At 45.0% G+C, this 18,253-nt stretch overlaps 1 protein-coding gene across 3 annotated transcripts in view; it reads right to left on the reverse strand.

The window, feature by feature from the left end:
- RIN2 (Ras and Rab interactor 2) overlaps nucleotides 1–18,253 on the reverse strand; it is a 156,233-nt gene that overhangs the window by 32,372 nt on the left and 105,608 nt on the right. For all 3 annotated transcript variants that reach the window (XM_090052047.1, XM_090052037.1, XM_090052055.1), the window contains 3 exons: nucleotides 16,832–16,943; nucleotides 13,138–13,210; nucleotides 5,321–5,412 (listed from right to left, as the gene is read on the reverse strand). In XM_090052047.1, coding sequence (XP_089908173.1) covers nucleotides 5,321–5,412; nucleotides 13,138–13,210; nucleotides 16,832–16,943 — 277 coding nt within the window. The remainder of the gene's footprint in view (nucleotides 1–5,320; nucleotides 5,413–13,137; nucleotides 13,211–16,831; nucleotides 16,944–18,253) is intronic.

The following is an 18,253-nucleotide window of genomic DNA, read 5'->3' on the forward strand; positions in this document are numbered from 1 at the left end:
TTTTGGAAATAAACAACAGCATTTCACATTTAGAGAAAAAGCAAGTAAGCAAGCTAAGCACAAGATGAATGAAACAGGTCTTGTCCCTTTGGCAGTCCTTAGTTACACTGGTTCAAGTATTCAGGTCCCTTTAAATATCGTTCTGGCTGCAGTTCTGAGTATGTAAGAGTTACGCAATTTGCTCGAGGTTTTAGATCCTATTCAGCTCATAAACCAATTAAATGTGCAAAACAAAGGGTATGGAAAGCTTTTACTAACTTGGCAAGTTTTAACAAAAGTCCCCTCATCTTCAGTAAAACACCTGGTAGTAAAACATCTACGGAAACCGGACAACTGCTCCCACAGCAACCTCACAGACTCCACTGAATCAGACCATGGGGTACATGCAGCTTCTGAAGGGCTAGCACGTGGTCTGTGGGCTCCCACTGCCCCACACCCATGTTGTTCCTGCCCTGGCAACTGGGAAAGGGCTGGAATGTCAAAGCTGTGCGCATGGCAAAGGACGGAGACAAGGCTGCCCTCACTGCAGGTGGGTGGTGCATGTAGCTTGTACAGAGTGGGGATGAGTGCTACATATGCAGCAGGTGAGGCGGGGGAGGTTGCCTGTGTTGCAGAGGAGGTCTGCCTGCACAGCTGGATGGGGGGAGCTGGACTGCCTGTGCTGTGGTGTGGGCCAGGGGAAGGCTGGACAGCCTGAAGTAGAGAGGGACCAAGCTAAACCACACTGGGCATGCAGCGGTGGGTGCGATGCTGGGCAGCCCACATGATGGTGAAGAACCAGGGGATGTTCATATGGTTGGACAGCCCTGAATTAGGCTCCAAGTAGTTAGCATTCTTCTGCTCGACTAGCACAACAGTGAAGCGCTCAGCCCAAAGTAAATAAATAGCACTTACATAAAGGTTCAGTATCTCCACCTCCACTTCAGACTGTGTTATTGAATAAGACTGGCCATGGGTACTGCACTCACGACTGTCAGTCAGTGTTATGTATGCTCAGAGCAAAATGATGTGGTCAGGTCCTTCCAAGAACTTACATATATGATTGAAATGACTGAATGGCTGTTGCTTGTATTCAAGTATGACTACTGCTGATACTGGAAATCAATTTCCACATGTAGGGTTTGGGAGATGTGCCAGGGCAAGTTGGTGGCTATGTTCCCTCCTACTGCCAACCATGGTGGCACGATGATGTCCTATTCTCATTCTGATTCCTTCATAGCAGAGTGCCAAGCTCACCTGTCATGGGCCATATCCTCCCAGGACATTAAGTCCAGCCCAGTAGGACTGGGCACATCCACACAGGGATATGTGCAACTCCCCTTAACCCTAGGTGGGAGATGGGTCCTCAAGCACTTAGTTCAGCCAAGATAATAGCACCTCTGGGTACATGCAGTAGTTGAACTTTAGCCACCTACGTAGGTTTCTGGCAACAACGTAGGCAGATAGGGAGTCTCAGGCACCTAACTGAATTGGATGGTGTTTTTGTGAATTGTTCTTTTGAACTAAGGTGCCTAAATTCTGCCAACATTGTTTGTGAACCTCTCCCTAAATGACTTACCAAGATCACACAGAAAGGCTTTGGTGGTAGGTACATGGAACTAAGCCTGGCTCTCCCAGGCCCATGATCGCACCCTACTAACCAGGCCTTTCGTCCCCTCAAGTTTGAGAAATATTAGTTGTAAAAATCCAGGACCCAAATTCAGCCAGGATCAGTAAGGGCTTACAGAGCCCGAGCAAGGGTGCTCCTTCATCTGCACTGGACCAAGACAAGCATAATGTCTCTGGAGAGGGAAGATGGGGGGACTGGTTGAGCAGTGGAATATCATCTTTGGATAGTGAGACCCTAGTGCTTGATGCTAGCCACACCCCATTCCAGTTGACCATGCTCTTTCTTGGGGTGCGCTGGCCTGACTAACTTCCTAGCACTGAAGAGACTGCTCATTTCATAGCCAGGCTGCAGCCCATGTCGATCTAAACTTCCATTCACTTACTTAACCTTGAAGATAATCAAGGCAAAAGACAATATTCTTTTCTCTTCCGCAAACCTTAAAGGTGAAAACCTTAACATGAATTCCTGATTATCAGAGTTACTACAGCAAAGTAAATGCAATATATTATCATCTACAACAGGAATTGAAAACCTACAGCCTATGGGCTGGATCCACCTGAAAAAGTCCAACCCAACCCAGGGTGGCATGGGGAATTAGGGTAACATGAAGCTGTGCCATGCTGCCCATCCCCTCCTCAGCATCCCCTTCCACAGCCCTACCTCCCTCTGTCTTGTGCTTGTGCTTACCCTCACTGCAGAGGGGCCAAGGGTTGGCAGTGAAGGTAAACCTAGACAGGTTGGGGGAGGCAGAGATTGTATCCTGCAGCAGGAGGCTAGGTCACAAGCATTAGCCATGGTGACAAATGGTTGCCAATGCCTGATCTACAGGACTTGTTATACAGTAATATTGTATGGCAGAGACAGAGAGGGGGGACAAAGTTGAGCTCTTCAATGAGTTTTTTGCATCTGTATTCCTAAACACAGACCAAAACAAATCTCCCAATTGGATCATAGATAGACACAGGAGGGATACCAGCCCACCAATTGTTAGTGCAGACTCAGTGAAGGGCACTTGGAGGGGCTGGATGTGTTCAAATCAGCGGACCCAGATGAATTTCATCCAAGGATGCTGAAGGAATTGGCCAGTGTCATAGCAGAGCCAGTGGCATGGCTGTTCAAGCACTCATGGTGCTCTGGTCAGGTCCCAGAGGAGTGGAAAGGGCCAGTGTGTTCCCTGTTCTCAAGAAAAGGAGGAGAGAGGAACCAGGAAATTATAGGCCAGTTAGTCTCACCTTTATCCTTGGGAAAACTCTGGAAAAAATCATTAAGGATCACATTTGTGGGAGCCCAGCAGGGGAAATAATGCTGAAAAGAAATCAGCACAAATTCATTGCAGGTAGATCCTGCCTGACTAACCTAGTTTCCTTTTATGATCAGGTCACAAAATGCTTAGATGCAGGAATTGAGGTAGATGTCATCTACCTAGACTTTAAGAGGGCCTTTGATACAGTATCCCATGCTGTTCTCATAAATAAACTGACAGGCTGTGATGTAGAGGATTAGGATTCCACAGTCAGGTGGGTGGCAAATTGGCTTAGGGGTCGCACCCAGAGAGTGGTGGTGGATGGGTCGATATCGACCTGGAAAGATGTGGGCAGTAGAGTCCTGCAAGGCTCCGTCCTTGGACTGGTGCTATTCAATGTCTTCATCAGTGTCTTGGACAAGGGCGTGGAGAGCACCCTGTCCAAGTTCACAGATGATACAAAATTATGGGGCAAGATTAACACACAGAAGGTAGGGACCAGATCCAGGCAGTTCTGGACAGGTTGGAAAAATGGGCAGAACAAAATAGGATGCAGTTCAACAAAGACAAGTGCAAAGTGTTGCACTTGGGCAAAAAGAACCACTAACACACTTACAAGCTGGGAGATGACCTCAACAACACAGCAGCAGAAAGGGATCTTCGAGTCATGGTTGATGATCTACAAGGCTAACTGCACTTTATCATGCATTAGCAGATGCATGACGAACAGGTCCAGGGAGGTGATGCTTCTCCTCTATGCAGCAATGGTCAGGCCATACTGCATCCAGTTTTGGGCACTGCACTTCAGGAGCAATCCACAGATTCTTGAGAGGGTCCAGAGGAGGCCACTTATATGGTCAGAGGCCTGCAGGGACGGCCCTGTGAGGAGAGACTGAGGAACCTAGATCTCTTCAGTCTTCGCAAGAGAAGGCTGAGAGATGATCTTGTGGCTGCCTATAAATTCATCAGGAGAGGGCAGCAGGAAATAGGAGATGCTATATTTACTAGGGCACCCCCTGGAGTAACTAGAAACAGCAGCCACAAATTGACAGAGAGCAGATTTATGTTGGACATTAGAAAGAACTTCTTCACAGCAAGGGTTGCCCGAATCTGGAATGGGCTTTGAAGGGAGGTGGTGCTCTCCCCTACCCTGAGGGTCTTCAAGAGGAGACTGGACTAGTACCTAGCTGGGGTCATCTGAGCCCAGCACTCCTTCCTGCCCAGGGCCGGGTGTCGAACTTGATGACCTACTGAGGTCCCTTCTGACCTTAATATCTATGAACCTATGGCTTTGCAGGCCCTTCTCTTAGAGTCTTATTTTGCTACACAGACAAATGTCTGGGGGAAAAAATCTGCCCTTAGTTAATCTGGTGTAGAAACCATATCTCAGAAGCTACCGAGTGTCCCTTAGTTCCCACTGACTTTCAAAGGAAATGAGGCCACTCAGCACTTAGCAGGAGTTGCTCAACATTTCATTGGTTACAGGCCCATATTTGAATTTTGCATAGACTGTGGGCTCTGGGTACATACTGCAACAAGCCTGTATTTGGTTAGTTAGAGGAAGTGGCATTTTCAAGAGAGATGCCTAGGCATTTTTCTTCTACTTGGAAACCCCCCTTATGCCAATATGCCAATGTATATCTCCTACTTGTGCTTGTGTCAACACACCTCTTAACAGTGTTGAAAACTTTCCTAACATAAGCATGCATCAATCTGAGCATGGAATTTGGTTCAAAATGACCCACAGTTCCCAGACTCTCCTGACAATCACAGCAAGCTACCAAAACTAAGACCTGTGTTGCACAAGCCTGCATCTGCTGTTTTAAATTCATCTGCATATACTTTAACTCAGAAATGGCTATTGGCTAATCTGCAGCATGGGTGGTACAAGTGGTATGAGCAGTCTCTGAGTGTGCCACCTGGCAGATTGGGGAGAGAACAGGCATTACAGTAGCAAATAGGGCAGAGAGCAGAAAATGGAGCAGCAGATCAGGTGTGGAGCTGAAAGCAGAGCAGCAAATTGGGCAAGGAGCAGAAAGCTGAGCAGCACATCAGGTAAGGGAAAAGGATTGAAGCAATACTTGGGGAGGGTGTGAGGATAATTTGTGGCATGCCTGCCAAAAAGGTTGGCCCCCACTGCTCTAACCTACAGCAAAGGATGGGCTGCACCAAACCTTCATCTCTTAGTGGTGGGATTGAGTTTGGATCAGCTCCACACATTCTGTAGGTCAGGATGCATACAGTTAGAGAGCAAATAGCAGTTGTGCAGTCAAGCACATTACAGAGAGTTTAATTAGTGCAGTATACTACCAGTTGAGAATAACCAGATTTTTACACTTCTGATAACAAGAACAATTTTTTAAAATGTAACCTGGGTCACTGTTTACCAATATCTGTTGTCAAGTTTATTTTCCTGACCTTGATGGAATGATACAAGAAACTACGCCTATGCAGTTAATCATACTTACTCAGTCCCAGCTGAGCAATATCTTCAAGTTCAGCCTCTGTTTTGGCTGCTGCTATAGCATAAGGCAATTTCAAGGTGAACGGCAGGACATCCCTTGGTTTAAAAAGAAAAACAAAAGCATTGGCAAGTTTTATAATTACTGTTCTCTGCTACAAAATGCTCATTTCCAACATATTCAGTGATTCCAAGGCAGAGTCTTGTTTACTCTAAGGCCCCTTTGATCTGTTCTGACAAAGCAGGGGTGGGCAAAATGGTGGATCTGCCTGGACTCCATTTCCCAGCAGCCCCTACCTGCGTGGCTTGGGCAGGTTTCTTTGGAGACCCCAGCAGCAGCCAGCTGTGATAGCAAGGGGCTCCTGTTTCTGTGGAGACTGGCCCCAGCAGCACTAGCAAGGTGCGTGGCTCCGGGGCTGAGCTGGGATCTTCAAGCAGTGACAGCGTGGCCTGGAGCCAGGGAAGAGCTGCGATTTACTACCTGCACACTCCAGCCTGGAGTACGCAGGCTGCAGGTCATGGTTCTGCCCTGGCTCCGGGCCACTTAATGAAGTATAATACAGCCATTACCCATGTTGAAGTCCACTGACATTGCTGGCATGGTGACAAGTGGCTGTGGAGTAAACCAAAATCAGAACACTAATCTTTTGGACTCGCTTCTTGAGCCCCACTGATCTTTTTCTCTCCAGCAAGCAGCTTTTTTACTGGCCTTTTACGATTATCTATTGGATGGCTGAAATATTCATCTGCCATAATTGGAACTTGGCCCAGAGTTCCTGTTTTATGACCGAAGTGTTGACTTCCGTTCAAATTTAACCTCCACTTTTCAAAAAAAAAAAAAAAAAAGAAAACAAATGAGGATTTCTAGCAGGCAGTATAGAAAGGTGTGTGAACTCTGATATATTAGTTCCAGTTTACAGTAGCTTGACAATACATTGAGTCTGAACAAACACAAATATATTTACAGCGATGCCATTGTTATCTTTTTCCACTTGCTGGGTACTAAAATCAAGAATGAATGTGTACATATGGGGCTACATTAATAGTGCATAACTGCAAACCACATCTAGTATATAAATTCTTTGAGGCACAAATTTAAGGACTCAACAGCTTTGCCCAATTACTTTGCGTAAACATTTGTATCTGTACATTGTATCTTGTCTCTACACCGTTATTAACTACATCTTCAACAGCAAAGTCTACAAAAATTGCAAAATTTGTAACAAAGGTGCCCATGTACCAAGAATAAACTAGAACTAGTAATGGAACACAAGTGTCCTACGTGCTCCTCTATTTACATAAATGACATATTGAGTCAGACCAATGGTCCCATGGAGTCCAGCATCTGTCTCCAACAATGGCAAAAGTAGATGCTATACAGGGAGAACACTGAACCAGGTATCTCTAAAGCCAGGGTGCTCCTCCTTTTACTCCACAGGTCAGATGAGTGCAGGGCTGGTCCACAGGCTGGCTCAAGATCTGTGTGCCAAAACTGGGCCCTGGGGGTCTAGCACCACCCCTTCCATTCCCATGTGCCAGGATTGGGTCCCAGAAGCCCAATGCTGTCTTCTGCCTGTTCCACGTGCTGAGATTAGGCACTATGGGCCTGGCACTGCCCCACCCCGCCCTAAGCACCAGGATCGGGTCCCAGGAAATTGGGGCCCAAGGACCCAGTGCCACCCCCTCCTGCCCCCAGACTAGATCCCACATGCTCAGCATCATTCCCTCCCACCCATGTGCCAGGATTAGGCCCAGGGGCCTAGCATCCCCCCCATCTCAGCCCTCCACACCAGGATTGGGCTCTGGGGCCTGGTGCTGCCCTTGTGCACTTAAATTGGGCCCTTGGGTCCAGCACCACCTCCACACAGCCCTGTGTGCTGAGACTGGGTGCCTGATCCATTGTGCGGGGCACAGGGCTCCCCATGGGTCTGGAAATTTGGCAGCAGGAGAGTGGTATTATCACATCCCCACTGCCACATTTCCAGACCCATGGGAAGCCCTGCACTCTGGGCAGCATGGTGCTGCAGGCTGGATTTGGCCTTCAGGCCATAGGTTGAGCACCTCTGAACTAGAGTGATCTCTGTCACCTATTCAATGCTCTCCCTCACACCCACCATTATAGGCTTAGAGATGCCAGAGGAAACATCTCCAACAGTTCTGTTCAATAGCCATTAATCAATCTACTATCAATGGATCTATCTAGTCCCTTTCTGAACCTGGCTATAGTATCAGTCTCTACCACCTCCTGTGCCAGTGAATTCAGTTAACTACGCACTGCATAAAAAGTACTTTCTCTTGTTAGTTTTAAACCTGTCACTTACTAATTTCAGTGGGTGCCCCCTAGTCCTAATATTCTGGAACAATAGTTCCCTGTTCACATCAGGGATATAACTTGTCTTGAGATGATTTATTTTCAAGACTATAGCCAGATAACACAGCTCTTGGATTACTGGATTGTTTATCATTTCTCTTTACACCCTGAAAAACACATACAGAGAGTTAATGTACTCACAAACATAACTAAGGAAAATGTCAGCAGTTCTGTAACTTAATAGCTGACCTCCGTTCAATCTGGAATAGACTGTCTTGCAATGCTTAAAATATACATGGTTGAAATTCTACTTTCCCTTCAACCCCCTGTCTCAAGCTGTGCATGGCAAAATTCTCACTGATTTTTTGGAGTACAGGTTTCACCCAGATAGTTTGGGATTTTTTAAACACCCAAAGGGAATCACTTCAGGCTCCCATATACTACTGAGCTTCAGTGGGACTTGAAGCACTTTCAGAAACCCCAACCATGATTTTTAAATTAACTTCTTTTCTGTCAAGAAACTCTCCTGGGTTTTCTAAGAGATACCACACACTCCCTCTGCTGCTCTTTCAGAGTCACTGATGGCAGCTTCCCCCAGTCCTATGCATAGTCACACTTGCATCCCAGGAAATACTGAGAGAGAGTGTGAAAAGAATGGGAAAGGGAACCGAGTTGGCTTCCGCTGCTTGAGAAACAACAAAGTAGTTCTTGCAGACAATGAAAGGTAAGCTATATCTGGTAAAACCCCTGGAGAAGAGTGCAGGTGAGGGTATCTACAAGTACACTGAAGGAGTATTTGGAGGTAGTGATTGCTAAATGACTAGGTGTACCATCCTCTTGCCACTCTTCATTGTGGCTTGTCTGTCATTTTCTGAAGGTAGAGCAAGACAGAAGGCAGGGCTGTAAATGTAAACTGGTGGATAGGTGCAGGGACTAGGCAGCCTTGCATCTGCCCTCATAATTCCTAAATGTACTTGGGGAGGAAGATGTCACACTGCAACTGGACCTAGACTGGGGATTCAAACTCAAGTCTCCTCCAAACAAAACAGACTATAAAGGCCTGCCAGGGAAGATTAAAATCCACTCTATAGAAATGGAATCATTAGCAAAATGTAAGAGGTGACAAGAAGAGATAGAGCCTTTCTTATGGCCAACTGCTGGGTTAATTTAGAAGCAAGGTTTTATTGGTGATACCTTTTATTGGATCAACTGTATAGTTGGGAGAGATGTTAGACAAGCTTCTGGGCACACTTGCTTCTTTCCCACTCTGGGAAAAAAAGCAAGTACAGTGTAAGCTAAATACCAGGTAAAACACTGGTTTGTATGTATATGCAACAGAAGCAAGTTTACCCCACATCAAAAGGAGGGCAAATTTGTGCCTGAAAGCTTGCCTAATCTCTCACAGTTATCCAGTTGATCCAATAAAAGATATCACCAAAAAAAAATTTGCTTCTCACGTATTTCCTGGACCACCAATACTCCAGCAAGAACAACATAACAACAACACTCCAACCCTATGTCAAAGAAAGCAGGCACTAAGTATCACAGAGAAGCAGGGCTGAAAGGGACCTCAAGAGGTCTAATCCAACCGCCTGCCTGAGTCAGGGCGCATCCTAAGAGCATGTACATGCAGTCTGTGGCACTGCAGACCCATCTGTGGTGCTACAAACGGCAGACACCACACATGCAGGTATTCACTGTGCTACTAATTTGCAGCACAGCAGGTTTCTTTGACACTGGGAGATCCTAGCAAAACCTGCTCCAGAAAAAAGTAGGGTAGTGCACGTAGTGGTAGTGTGTGCTGCCCAGAACCAGAGCCTAGCTGCCACAGACACACTCTGGTTGCCAGCCAGGCTCTGTGCACCTGGATTGCCACTGCTGGGACTCCAGGAGGCCCCAGGACCCAAGGTAAGGCTGCGGGAGCCAGCCCAGGTGCTGGTCCCAGCTTCCCTATCCTCACCTGAGGCAGTTTGCCACATGCCAGTACACATGTGCGGGGGCATTCCCCAGGGACAACTAGCTGTGGCACAAATATGTGCCATTGCTAGTTGTCTCTGGAGAACACAAATTCCTGGTCTGGGGGATGCACCCCTTGGGTCCAATCTTGTGTCCCATATAGGGAACAAACCTGCAACCTTGGCATTATAAGTATCACATTCTAACCAGCTGAACTAATCAGCCACCAGCTGAGCTAATTGGAGTGGAGGAGAGGTGTAAACTAGGAGCAAAAAGAACTCAGCAGTAGTTTCAAAGCAATAGACAAGGGTTATTATTACTTGTGGAGTACTGAGAAGTTGGAAGACACAAATTAAATTATAAAAAGTCATGAAACCATCATTTATGTTTAGTCTATGGTGTTTAGAGTCTGATAAAGTTATTAATTATTGTTCCCAGGCCTGTCTTCTGAAGGTTTTTTTGTAGATTTCCCTTGTGTCTAAGGACTGTGAGGTCAGAAATGGAGTGTTTGTTCTGTGAAAAGTGTTCTCCTATAGGTAACTGGGTGTCTTTGAACTTTATCTTTCTTCTGTGAAAGTTCATTCTGGAGGGTAATGATTGTTTAGTTTCACCCACATAGTTTCTGTGATCATCAAACAGTTACAGCCTCTACTTGAAGAGGCAGACCTTGAGAGAAATATTCCCAACTCCCCTGCTCCTGGCTTTCAAACAACCGCCAAATCTTGCCAAACTCATCATCAGAAGGAAACTCCTTGCTAATCAACAGACATCAAATGGGACACAAATCTGGAAAACCTATCTCCACTGCCACCACAATCAGTACTCCCCACAATGAATCCATCAGAATCCTACACATGTCTGTCACAGAATGTGATATACTTCATCTAGTGCACTACATACCCTCACAGAAACTATGTGGGTAAAACTAAACAACCACTACACTCCTAAAAAAAACTCATAGGGATCATGTAACATGAACATATCTTCTACCACATGTACGTATACAGCCTAATACAATGGGGGTCAAATCTCAGGTGGGGTTTCTAGATGCTTTGGCAATACAAACAACAAATAGCTTGATGATCTTGATTCAGTTCCAGTGAACAATATATTAATCTAATCTCGCCATAAATGACCATCACAGCAGGCATTAACTGCCAGCCTTGCTGATAGCCTAAGCAGCCAAGGCAGAGACAAAACTGCCCTTTGCCCCAAGAGGGGAATCCCTCAGGGGTGTACCAATGGCTACAAATTCGACTGCAGGACAAGCAGCAGTAGTATAAACCCTTGTAAGCTGCCAGAGCCACTGTGCTGGCAAGACCAGCACCTTGGGCGTTAATGCCACCACTACTCACCCCACTGCCTTTCTGTGGTGATGGCATTAACCCCATGGATGCTGGTTCCCCACTGCAGAATTTCCAGGTTGAGATCTCTATTGCGTGGCAGGGCAACCAATGGCAGCACAGAGAACATATAGGGGTTAATGCTGCTGCCAGAGGTAAGTTGTGCAGCCCGTGAGAAGCCCTGCAGTCCAGATTCAACACACTAAACCAAATAATCCTGCTTCTAACTAGTCAGTAGAGGGCTCAAGTCCCCAAGGCTACCAGTCTGGGACTTTCCAAAAGAACCAAATTTAGACTAAAATAAGTTCAGAGGATGAACATTAGGTACTTTTTCAGCACATGCTAAATGAAGAACAAGTGAAACAACTGTTATGGACAGTCATAAGGCTGAAACCTGTCAAAACCAGAGATGTTCAACCATTCAGCCTCATGGGTCAGATGAGGGGTGTGAGGCCAGTCTGCAGGCTCGAACTGTCATTGGGGTCAGTGTGTGGAGGTGGGCCCTGTGCCACCTGGATCCAGCCTTGTGCTGCCTAACCCGGTACACAAGTCCACAATAGCCTGCAGGGTGCTCCACAGATTCAAATATTTGGCAGCTGGGGAGTGGCAATTCATTCTGCCACCTGTCCTGCGCAACCACATTTTTGGAACCTGGGGGAGCCCTGCAGGCCAAGTGAAATGGCTATGTGGGCTGGATTTGGCCTGCAGGCCGGGGGTTGAGCACTCCTGGTCACAACGGTTTCATGTATGCAATGTATGATTTTTGTCAGCTGTAATGCTCTGCAATATAAAGTAATCGTTATCAATCTACTGAATAAAATGCCTCTGGTAACTGTCACTCCCAAATGGTTGAGAGCTTACTGGGCTGGTTAAATAAGTCACCACTCAAAGAGATGAATCAAATTGCATTCTTAATACAGCAGCATTTCTGAGTCAGAAGGCAGCCTTGCTGCCTCACTCCTTCCTTTGTTTATATGCTGTCCTTCTTTAAATACCTTGCTCTTAGAAAGCAGTGTTCATTAGGAGACCTCAAGAGCATCTAAAGGAGTGAAGTATAAAATTATATCTATCTTAGAGACCGAGAATCAAGGGAGAGGCATGTAACTGTCCCTAGGTCACCCAGGTCAATGACAGGGTGGAACAGAACTGAAGCCATTGGTTGAGGCTCAGACTTGTGCTCCCTGGAACAGGTCACACTGCCTCCCTGTTAAGTATCTGTGTACAGTGTCTCTGTGACTACAAAGACACTTCAGTAGTCCATGCTGACTTGGAGGACGGACAGCAATGCTGCAGTCAGGTTTGGACATTGGCAATGCTAGAGAAGGAGGAGGAGAAATGCAGTTGAATTGAAACTACCCTCAGCATTGCAACCTGACCCATGATGGAAGAAAAGCTAATGGTATTGCCAGTTCTGAGCAGAGTGGAAAAGAATGACTCCCAGCTCTTCCTCCAGCCCCTTTTCACTGGAAGAGGAAAAAATCAGTGACAGAGCTCAGGGCTTCTGAGCACAGATCTGGCGATTGCCATGTCTGCTGTCTCCTGGCTGCTGGGATCCATGCCACAAGGGACCTAGAAGAGGTAACAGCTCTCATAAGAACTGTGACTGAAGAGAAGAAGTAGGGTTCAGTTGCTAAAATTATGGTGCTGTTTGACTCGGAAGAACTTTTGTGAGTCTTCTGCTGGCCCGTTCTTCATTCTGGCCAGCAGGAACAATGGCAGCCTGCTTGCTCTGCCCCAAATCACAGCACAGAAGCAGCACATCCACATTCATTAAACACAGGATGCAGAGAGGGCAAGTAGCCATTTCCTGCCTTGGACCGTGCCAAAGGCAGAGGTAGATAACAATGTGGGAATCTCCCACAGGCTTGCAGGACACATGTCGTCACCTGGCCTGGTCCCTCCCACAGCAGCAGGATTTCACAATGAATTGCACACACTTGTGGATTTGTGGTTCACTGAAAAACAGATCAGTGAGGTCCTGTGGTAAACAGAGAATGCCCACATCTTTGGAGACTTTTGTTTGCCAATGCCACATAAGACAATTTATTTCCTTAGTAGTTTTTTTTAGCTCTGATCATACTCTGCTGTTATTTATTCAGTTACCTTCTAAAACAGTCTAGCAATATTTACAACCATGTTTAACCAAGAAAATCATTGAGACTCACTTTTAAGGACCATCTAATAAACAGTACTCAGAACAGCATGCAATCTTACCTGCTAATACAGTAGAAAGCAATGAGCCTGAATAAATCAGCAAAACTTATTCCAGAACCCTCCAAGGAAAAGGCTGCAAAGATAGATTCAGGGAGGGGGGTGGGAAGAAACAAATCAGTCCTTAAATGATATTCCAAGAAAACAAGCATAACAACACCTCCAGTTTTTACATAGCATTAGTGGTAGTAAGCTTGTAACATCAAGCCAACTACTGTTTTGTTAAATCAAAAACAACTCTGTGGAGGAGTGTACGTCTCGGCCAAAGACATTTTAGTAAATATAGTAATAGTCTGGGCAGTGGAGTTGGGGTTTTTTTTCATTCTAAACACATGTTCCAGTCCCTGGGAAATGGATCAAAAGAAACTAGAGTTGCACAACCAGGAAATCAATAATAATGGAGGCTTTGTGTTACTCATTGTATTTATATTAAGCGATTCATTCTAAAACTCGCCTTCCTTCTCTCGCTGTTCATCCACTGAGTTTTTTTTTTGCCAGGTGTGGAGTTTCAATAAATACATGTCACAATAAATGACAAATCCAGGAATTTCTCTCCTTTTAACAAAGGTCTCTAAAGTCAGTTCTGCTTCTCACTCACACTATGTGGTGGCTTTTACAAAATTATTACGAAAAAATGTATTAAACAAGTCTGAATTAGAACTCTTCTAAAAAGCCAAACAAATATTGTTACTGTAAATGCACAGAGATTGTTATTATACACGGTTACTGTACATGGTTCTGTACTGATATACATCTTTACAAACCACAAATTAATCTGTATTGGAACAGGAAGCAGCACCATTGATATCAAGTATAGCTACAGCCACTCCTGCCAGTGGTAAAAATTCATCCCAAGCAATAAGGGCTCAGAATAACAGTAAGCAGGAGGAGACCTTTTACCTCCTGGCTGCCTCATATGAATCTGCTTGAGAAGAGTAACAGAAGAACTGGTCGGTGGTTGTTATAGAAAGCTCCCAAAAGCCAAACACCTTGCAACTGGTTCAGAGGCCCAGTGGCTAATTATCTTCCCAGAGGCATAGTGGCTAATGCAAGCAAATATGCAGTGTCTGTAAGTACTGTAGGTGCTTTGTAGATACAGGCATGCTTTACATATTAATCTATTTACTTATGAATATACATGCCTCAGAAACATTTAGATTGAATCATGGTAATTCCTTCTACCAGAACATGATGAGAAAGCAGTGTGTAAGCTTAAAGGTATACTCTGGAATGTCTCTTGGTGGCCAGCAAAAACAATATCACATTGGTGCTCCCTGTGCTAGGCTACCCCCCCATAACTTTCCAGACTACATAAAATCCTACCATTGATAACAAAATCCCCAATGAGCCAGGGCTGAGCCCTCTCTGTGAAACTTTTCCAGAATGTTAGACCCTGGGTGATGGAAAGCCCACGACTGTCATAGAACAAGCCCATGAAAAAGTCAGTGACCCTCAAAAAAGGGCCCCCAAAAAAGCCTCCATAGCAGATGATAATGAATGCGTATTGTGCGCCGCAGCTGTTGCTGCTTCGTCCAGATGAATCTTTATGGCTGCAGAAGCCAAAGGTCATCGCTCTCCATTCTTTTTGGAACATAGGGCTCCAAACTCTAGGGAGCCACAAGCTTCAGCCACCATCAGGATCTGTCTGCTCTTGGGTTGAGAGTCATGTAACAGCTAAATCAAAATGATGTCATTATTAAATTCAGGCTCTCCATGCCTTACTAGGGGATGAGATACGTCTTTTGTATTTTACAGCAAAATGCAAACTCTTCCTTTCAAAAAAAAAAAAACCTTCCACAACTAACAAGCTCTATCCAAATAAGGCACAAAATAAACAAAAAATGAATCTGGGGGATTTACCAGATGGTTCGCATCCAGATCCCCTACCCAGCTTTGAAAATCTTGATCACAAACGCTGAGTAACCGTAACCCCACAAATTTAACCCATCACATCCCAGTTGATACTCTCCACCTGAAGCAAAACTTTGATCACGGATAAGTAACATACTAGAAGTTTGGAGAGGGGGCTTAATTGCCATAATAGGCATCAGGACATAACCTTAGACAACACAGATTAAACATTTTCTATTGCTGTCAATCAAGCAGGTTTCATAAATATTACGTTCATTTGAGAGTGGGAAAAATGTGACTGTTATCACTAATAATGTTATCCTTTACTGGATAAACATCATCTCTAACTTTGACCAAAATCTATAAATAGCTACAATTACAGTTTTGGAGTGAGAGAAAAAAAACCCTAAATGAAATCATAGGGATCACCAGAGAAAGGAAATAGCTCTTCCTCCACAGATCATTCCTGAAGAAGGCTTCTCAGCTGAAAACATTTCCAATGTACAGCATGTTAAAATAAGCTCCTTTGTTCCATCTGAAGTTTCCAAATTATGCTATAAATCATCATAAGCTGCTTTTTTCATGCCCAGTTTTCCTCAGAAGTATTTTTTCACCATCCTCCCTTTATGTAGATCACTAAAATTTTGTTTTGAAATCAACTGGAATCCTGCCACTGTTTTTTTATTTCTAGTAATGAAGACATGGAACATGCTTGCAACATTACAAAAATTAAGCAATTTTGACCTCACATCCAAAACAATTCTTTCAGTAGAAACTTTATTAAGGGGTTAAAGTCTGATCCCTTGTTTGGTGAAAAGCTGTTCTTAACCCTATGAATCAAATTAAGGACTAAAAACTATTCATAATCCCAGACTTTCATTTGTACTTATGGGAGACAGCTGACAGAGGAAAGAGTCTCCTTGGTGTCCTACCCTGGTGGGAAAATTAAAGGTGTTTCTAGGAAAGGGATCATTTAAATTCTCTCTGAGATACTAAGAAAGCTTCACCAGTGAAGACTGAAAGCACAGACACTCCAATTAACCATAGAATCATAGAAAAATAGGGTTGGAAGGACCTCAGGAGGTCATCTAGTACAACCCTCTGCTCAAAGCAGGACCGGCCCCAACTAGATCATTTTAGCCAGGGCTTCATCTAGCTGGGCCTTAAAAACCTCCAAGGATGGAGATTCTACCACCTCCCTAGGTAACTTGTTCCAGTCACATTTTTCCTAATATACAACTTAAACCTTCCTTGCTGCAACTTGAGACCACTGCTCCTTATTCTGTTTCCTGTCACCACTGAGAACAAGGTTTAATTAAGCAAGGTACTTCATATATTCCTAACCTTGAAGTCCATGAATATGCCAACTGTCTTCATTAGAATTACTCACTAGCTTAGAAATTAGAGGGAAAAAGGGCTGGAAGGGATATGGACTCTTTCCCATGTGTCCATGTCTTTCTTAAAGTGCAGTGCCCCAACACAAAATACTCTACGTGAGGTCTCACCCACACTGCACTGAGGGCAAGAAGCACCTCCCATGACTTGCAACACTCCTGTTAATATGTACCAGTACACTCTTAGCTTTATTTTGCAAAAATTACAGTGTTGACCTTGCTGAATAGGACCCTGTGTATCTCTACCCTCTCCAAACCAGTCCAACTCATTCAGAGATCTACCCAGATGGCAATACAGGTGCCTTTAACAGCACATGCTGTTATTCCCCTCATCCTGTATGGTTTTCTGCTCCTTACAGCCATCAGACTAAGATTCTCCTATGCAAGGTGCACAGGAGTACAAAGATTTATAAGGTCTGACGAAGGACCAAGATCTCCATAACATAACTTACTGTATGTGCTTTCTTTTATTGCAAATTCCTTCAAGCAGGACCCAAATTCACTGGGCAGACGTAGTGATATGATTTTTTTCTGAAGTCTTGAGGATTTCCTGACCAGAAAGATCTATTAAGGCAAAAAAGGGCACAAATGTTTACAGACTTTTATTACACATACCTTTAACAAGTTTTAAACCCAAAATGGAGATTATGGAAATCTAATCTGACCTCCTGCACAACACCCGTCTTAGAACTTCACTCACTGATCCTCCTATCAAGCCCAATAATTTATGGTGAAACAGTTGCATCTCTTTTAGTAAGACATGCTATCTTCATTTAATGATGGCAAAATAAGGCGAAATTTATACATCCTTTGAAAAATTGCTCCTAAGGTTAACTATCCTCACTCATGCTTTATTTCTAGCTTGAATTTTCCTTGCTTCTGCTTCTAGCCATCAATCCTTGTTATGCCTCTATTTCAATACAAAACCCTCAGTATCAGTACCTATAAAGACAGAATGGTTTTGGGTGGTGGTATACTACAGGGTCCAAATGGTAACCAAGTAGGTACAGTTGATGACGTATCTTTGAAAGGTGAATGACACATATTAAAAACGCAAACAGTAGCAGTGCATGTAGTCTTTCTGGACTTTCGGAAGGCCTTTGACACTGTCTCTCACCCCATTCTCATCAAGAAACTGGGGGACTGAGGTGTCGACACCTACACAGTCACATGGGTCGCCAACTGGCTGGAGGGCTGCACCCAGAAAGTGGTGGTGGATGGGTCATTTTCGACCTGGAGGGATGTGGGCAGTGGGGTCCCCCAGGGCTCAGTCCTCGGGCCTGCACCGTTCAACATCTTCTTCAGCGACTTGAACAAGAGGGTAAAAAAGCACCTTGTTCAAATTTGCTGATGACACTAAGATGTGGGGGGATGTGGGCACACTAGATGGGAAGAATAGGTTGCAATTGGACCTAGACAGGTTACAGGGGTGGATGGATGAGGACAGGATTGGTTTCAACAGTGACAAGTGCAAGCTGATGCACCTGGGGAAGAAGAACCAGCACCATACCTACAGGCTGGGGAACTCCCTTCTCATCAGTGCAGAGGCAGAAAAGGATCTTGGAGTCGTCATTGATGCCAAGATGAATATGGGCAGGCAGTGTGGGGATGCAGTCAGGAAGGCCAACCGCACCTTGTCATGCATCCACAGATGCATCTCCAGCAGGTCCAAGGAGGTGATCCTCCCCCTCTATGCAGCACTGGTCAGGCCGCAGCTGGAGTACTGCATCCAGTTCTGGGCGCCGCACTTCAAGAGGGATGTGGACAGCATGGAGAGGGTCCAGAGGAGGGCCACTCACATGATCAGGGGGCAGCGGGGCAGGCGCTACGAGGAGAGGCTACAGGACCTGAACCTGTTCAGCTGCTACAAGAGA

Source organism: Crocodylus siamensis, chromosome 1 (genome assembly GCF_052110815.1).
Source record: "Crocodylus siamensis isolate JL-2025a chromosome 1, ASM5211081v1, whole genome shotgun sequence".
Lineage (NCBI taxonomy): Eukaryota > Metazoa > Chordata > Crocodylia > Crocodylidae > Crocodylus > Crocodylus siamensis.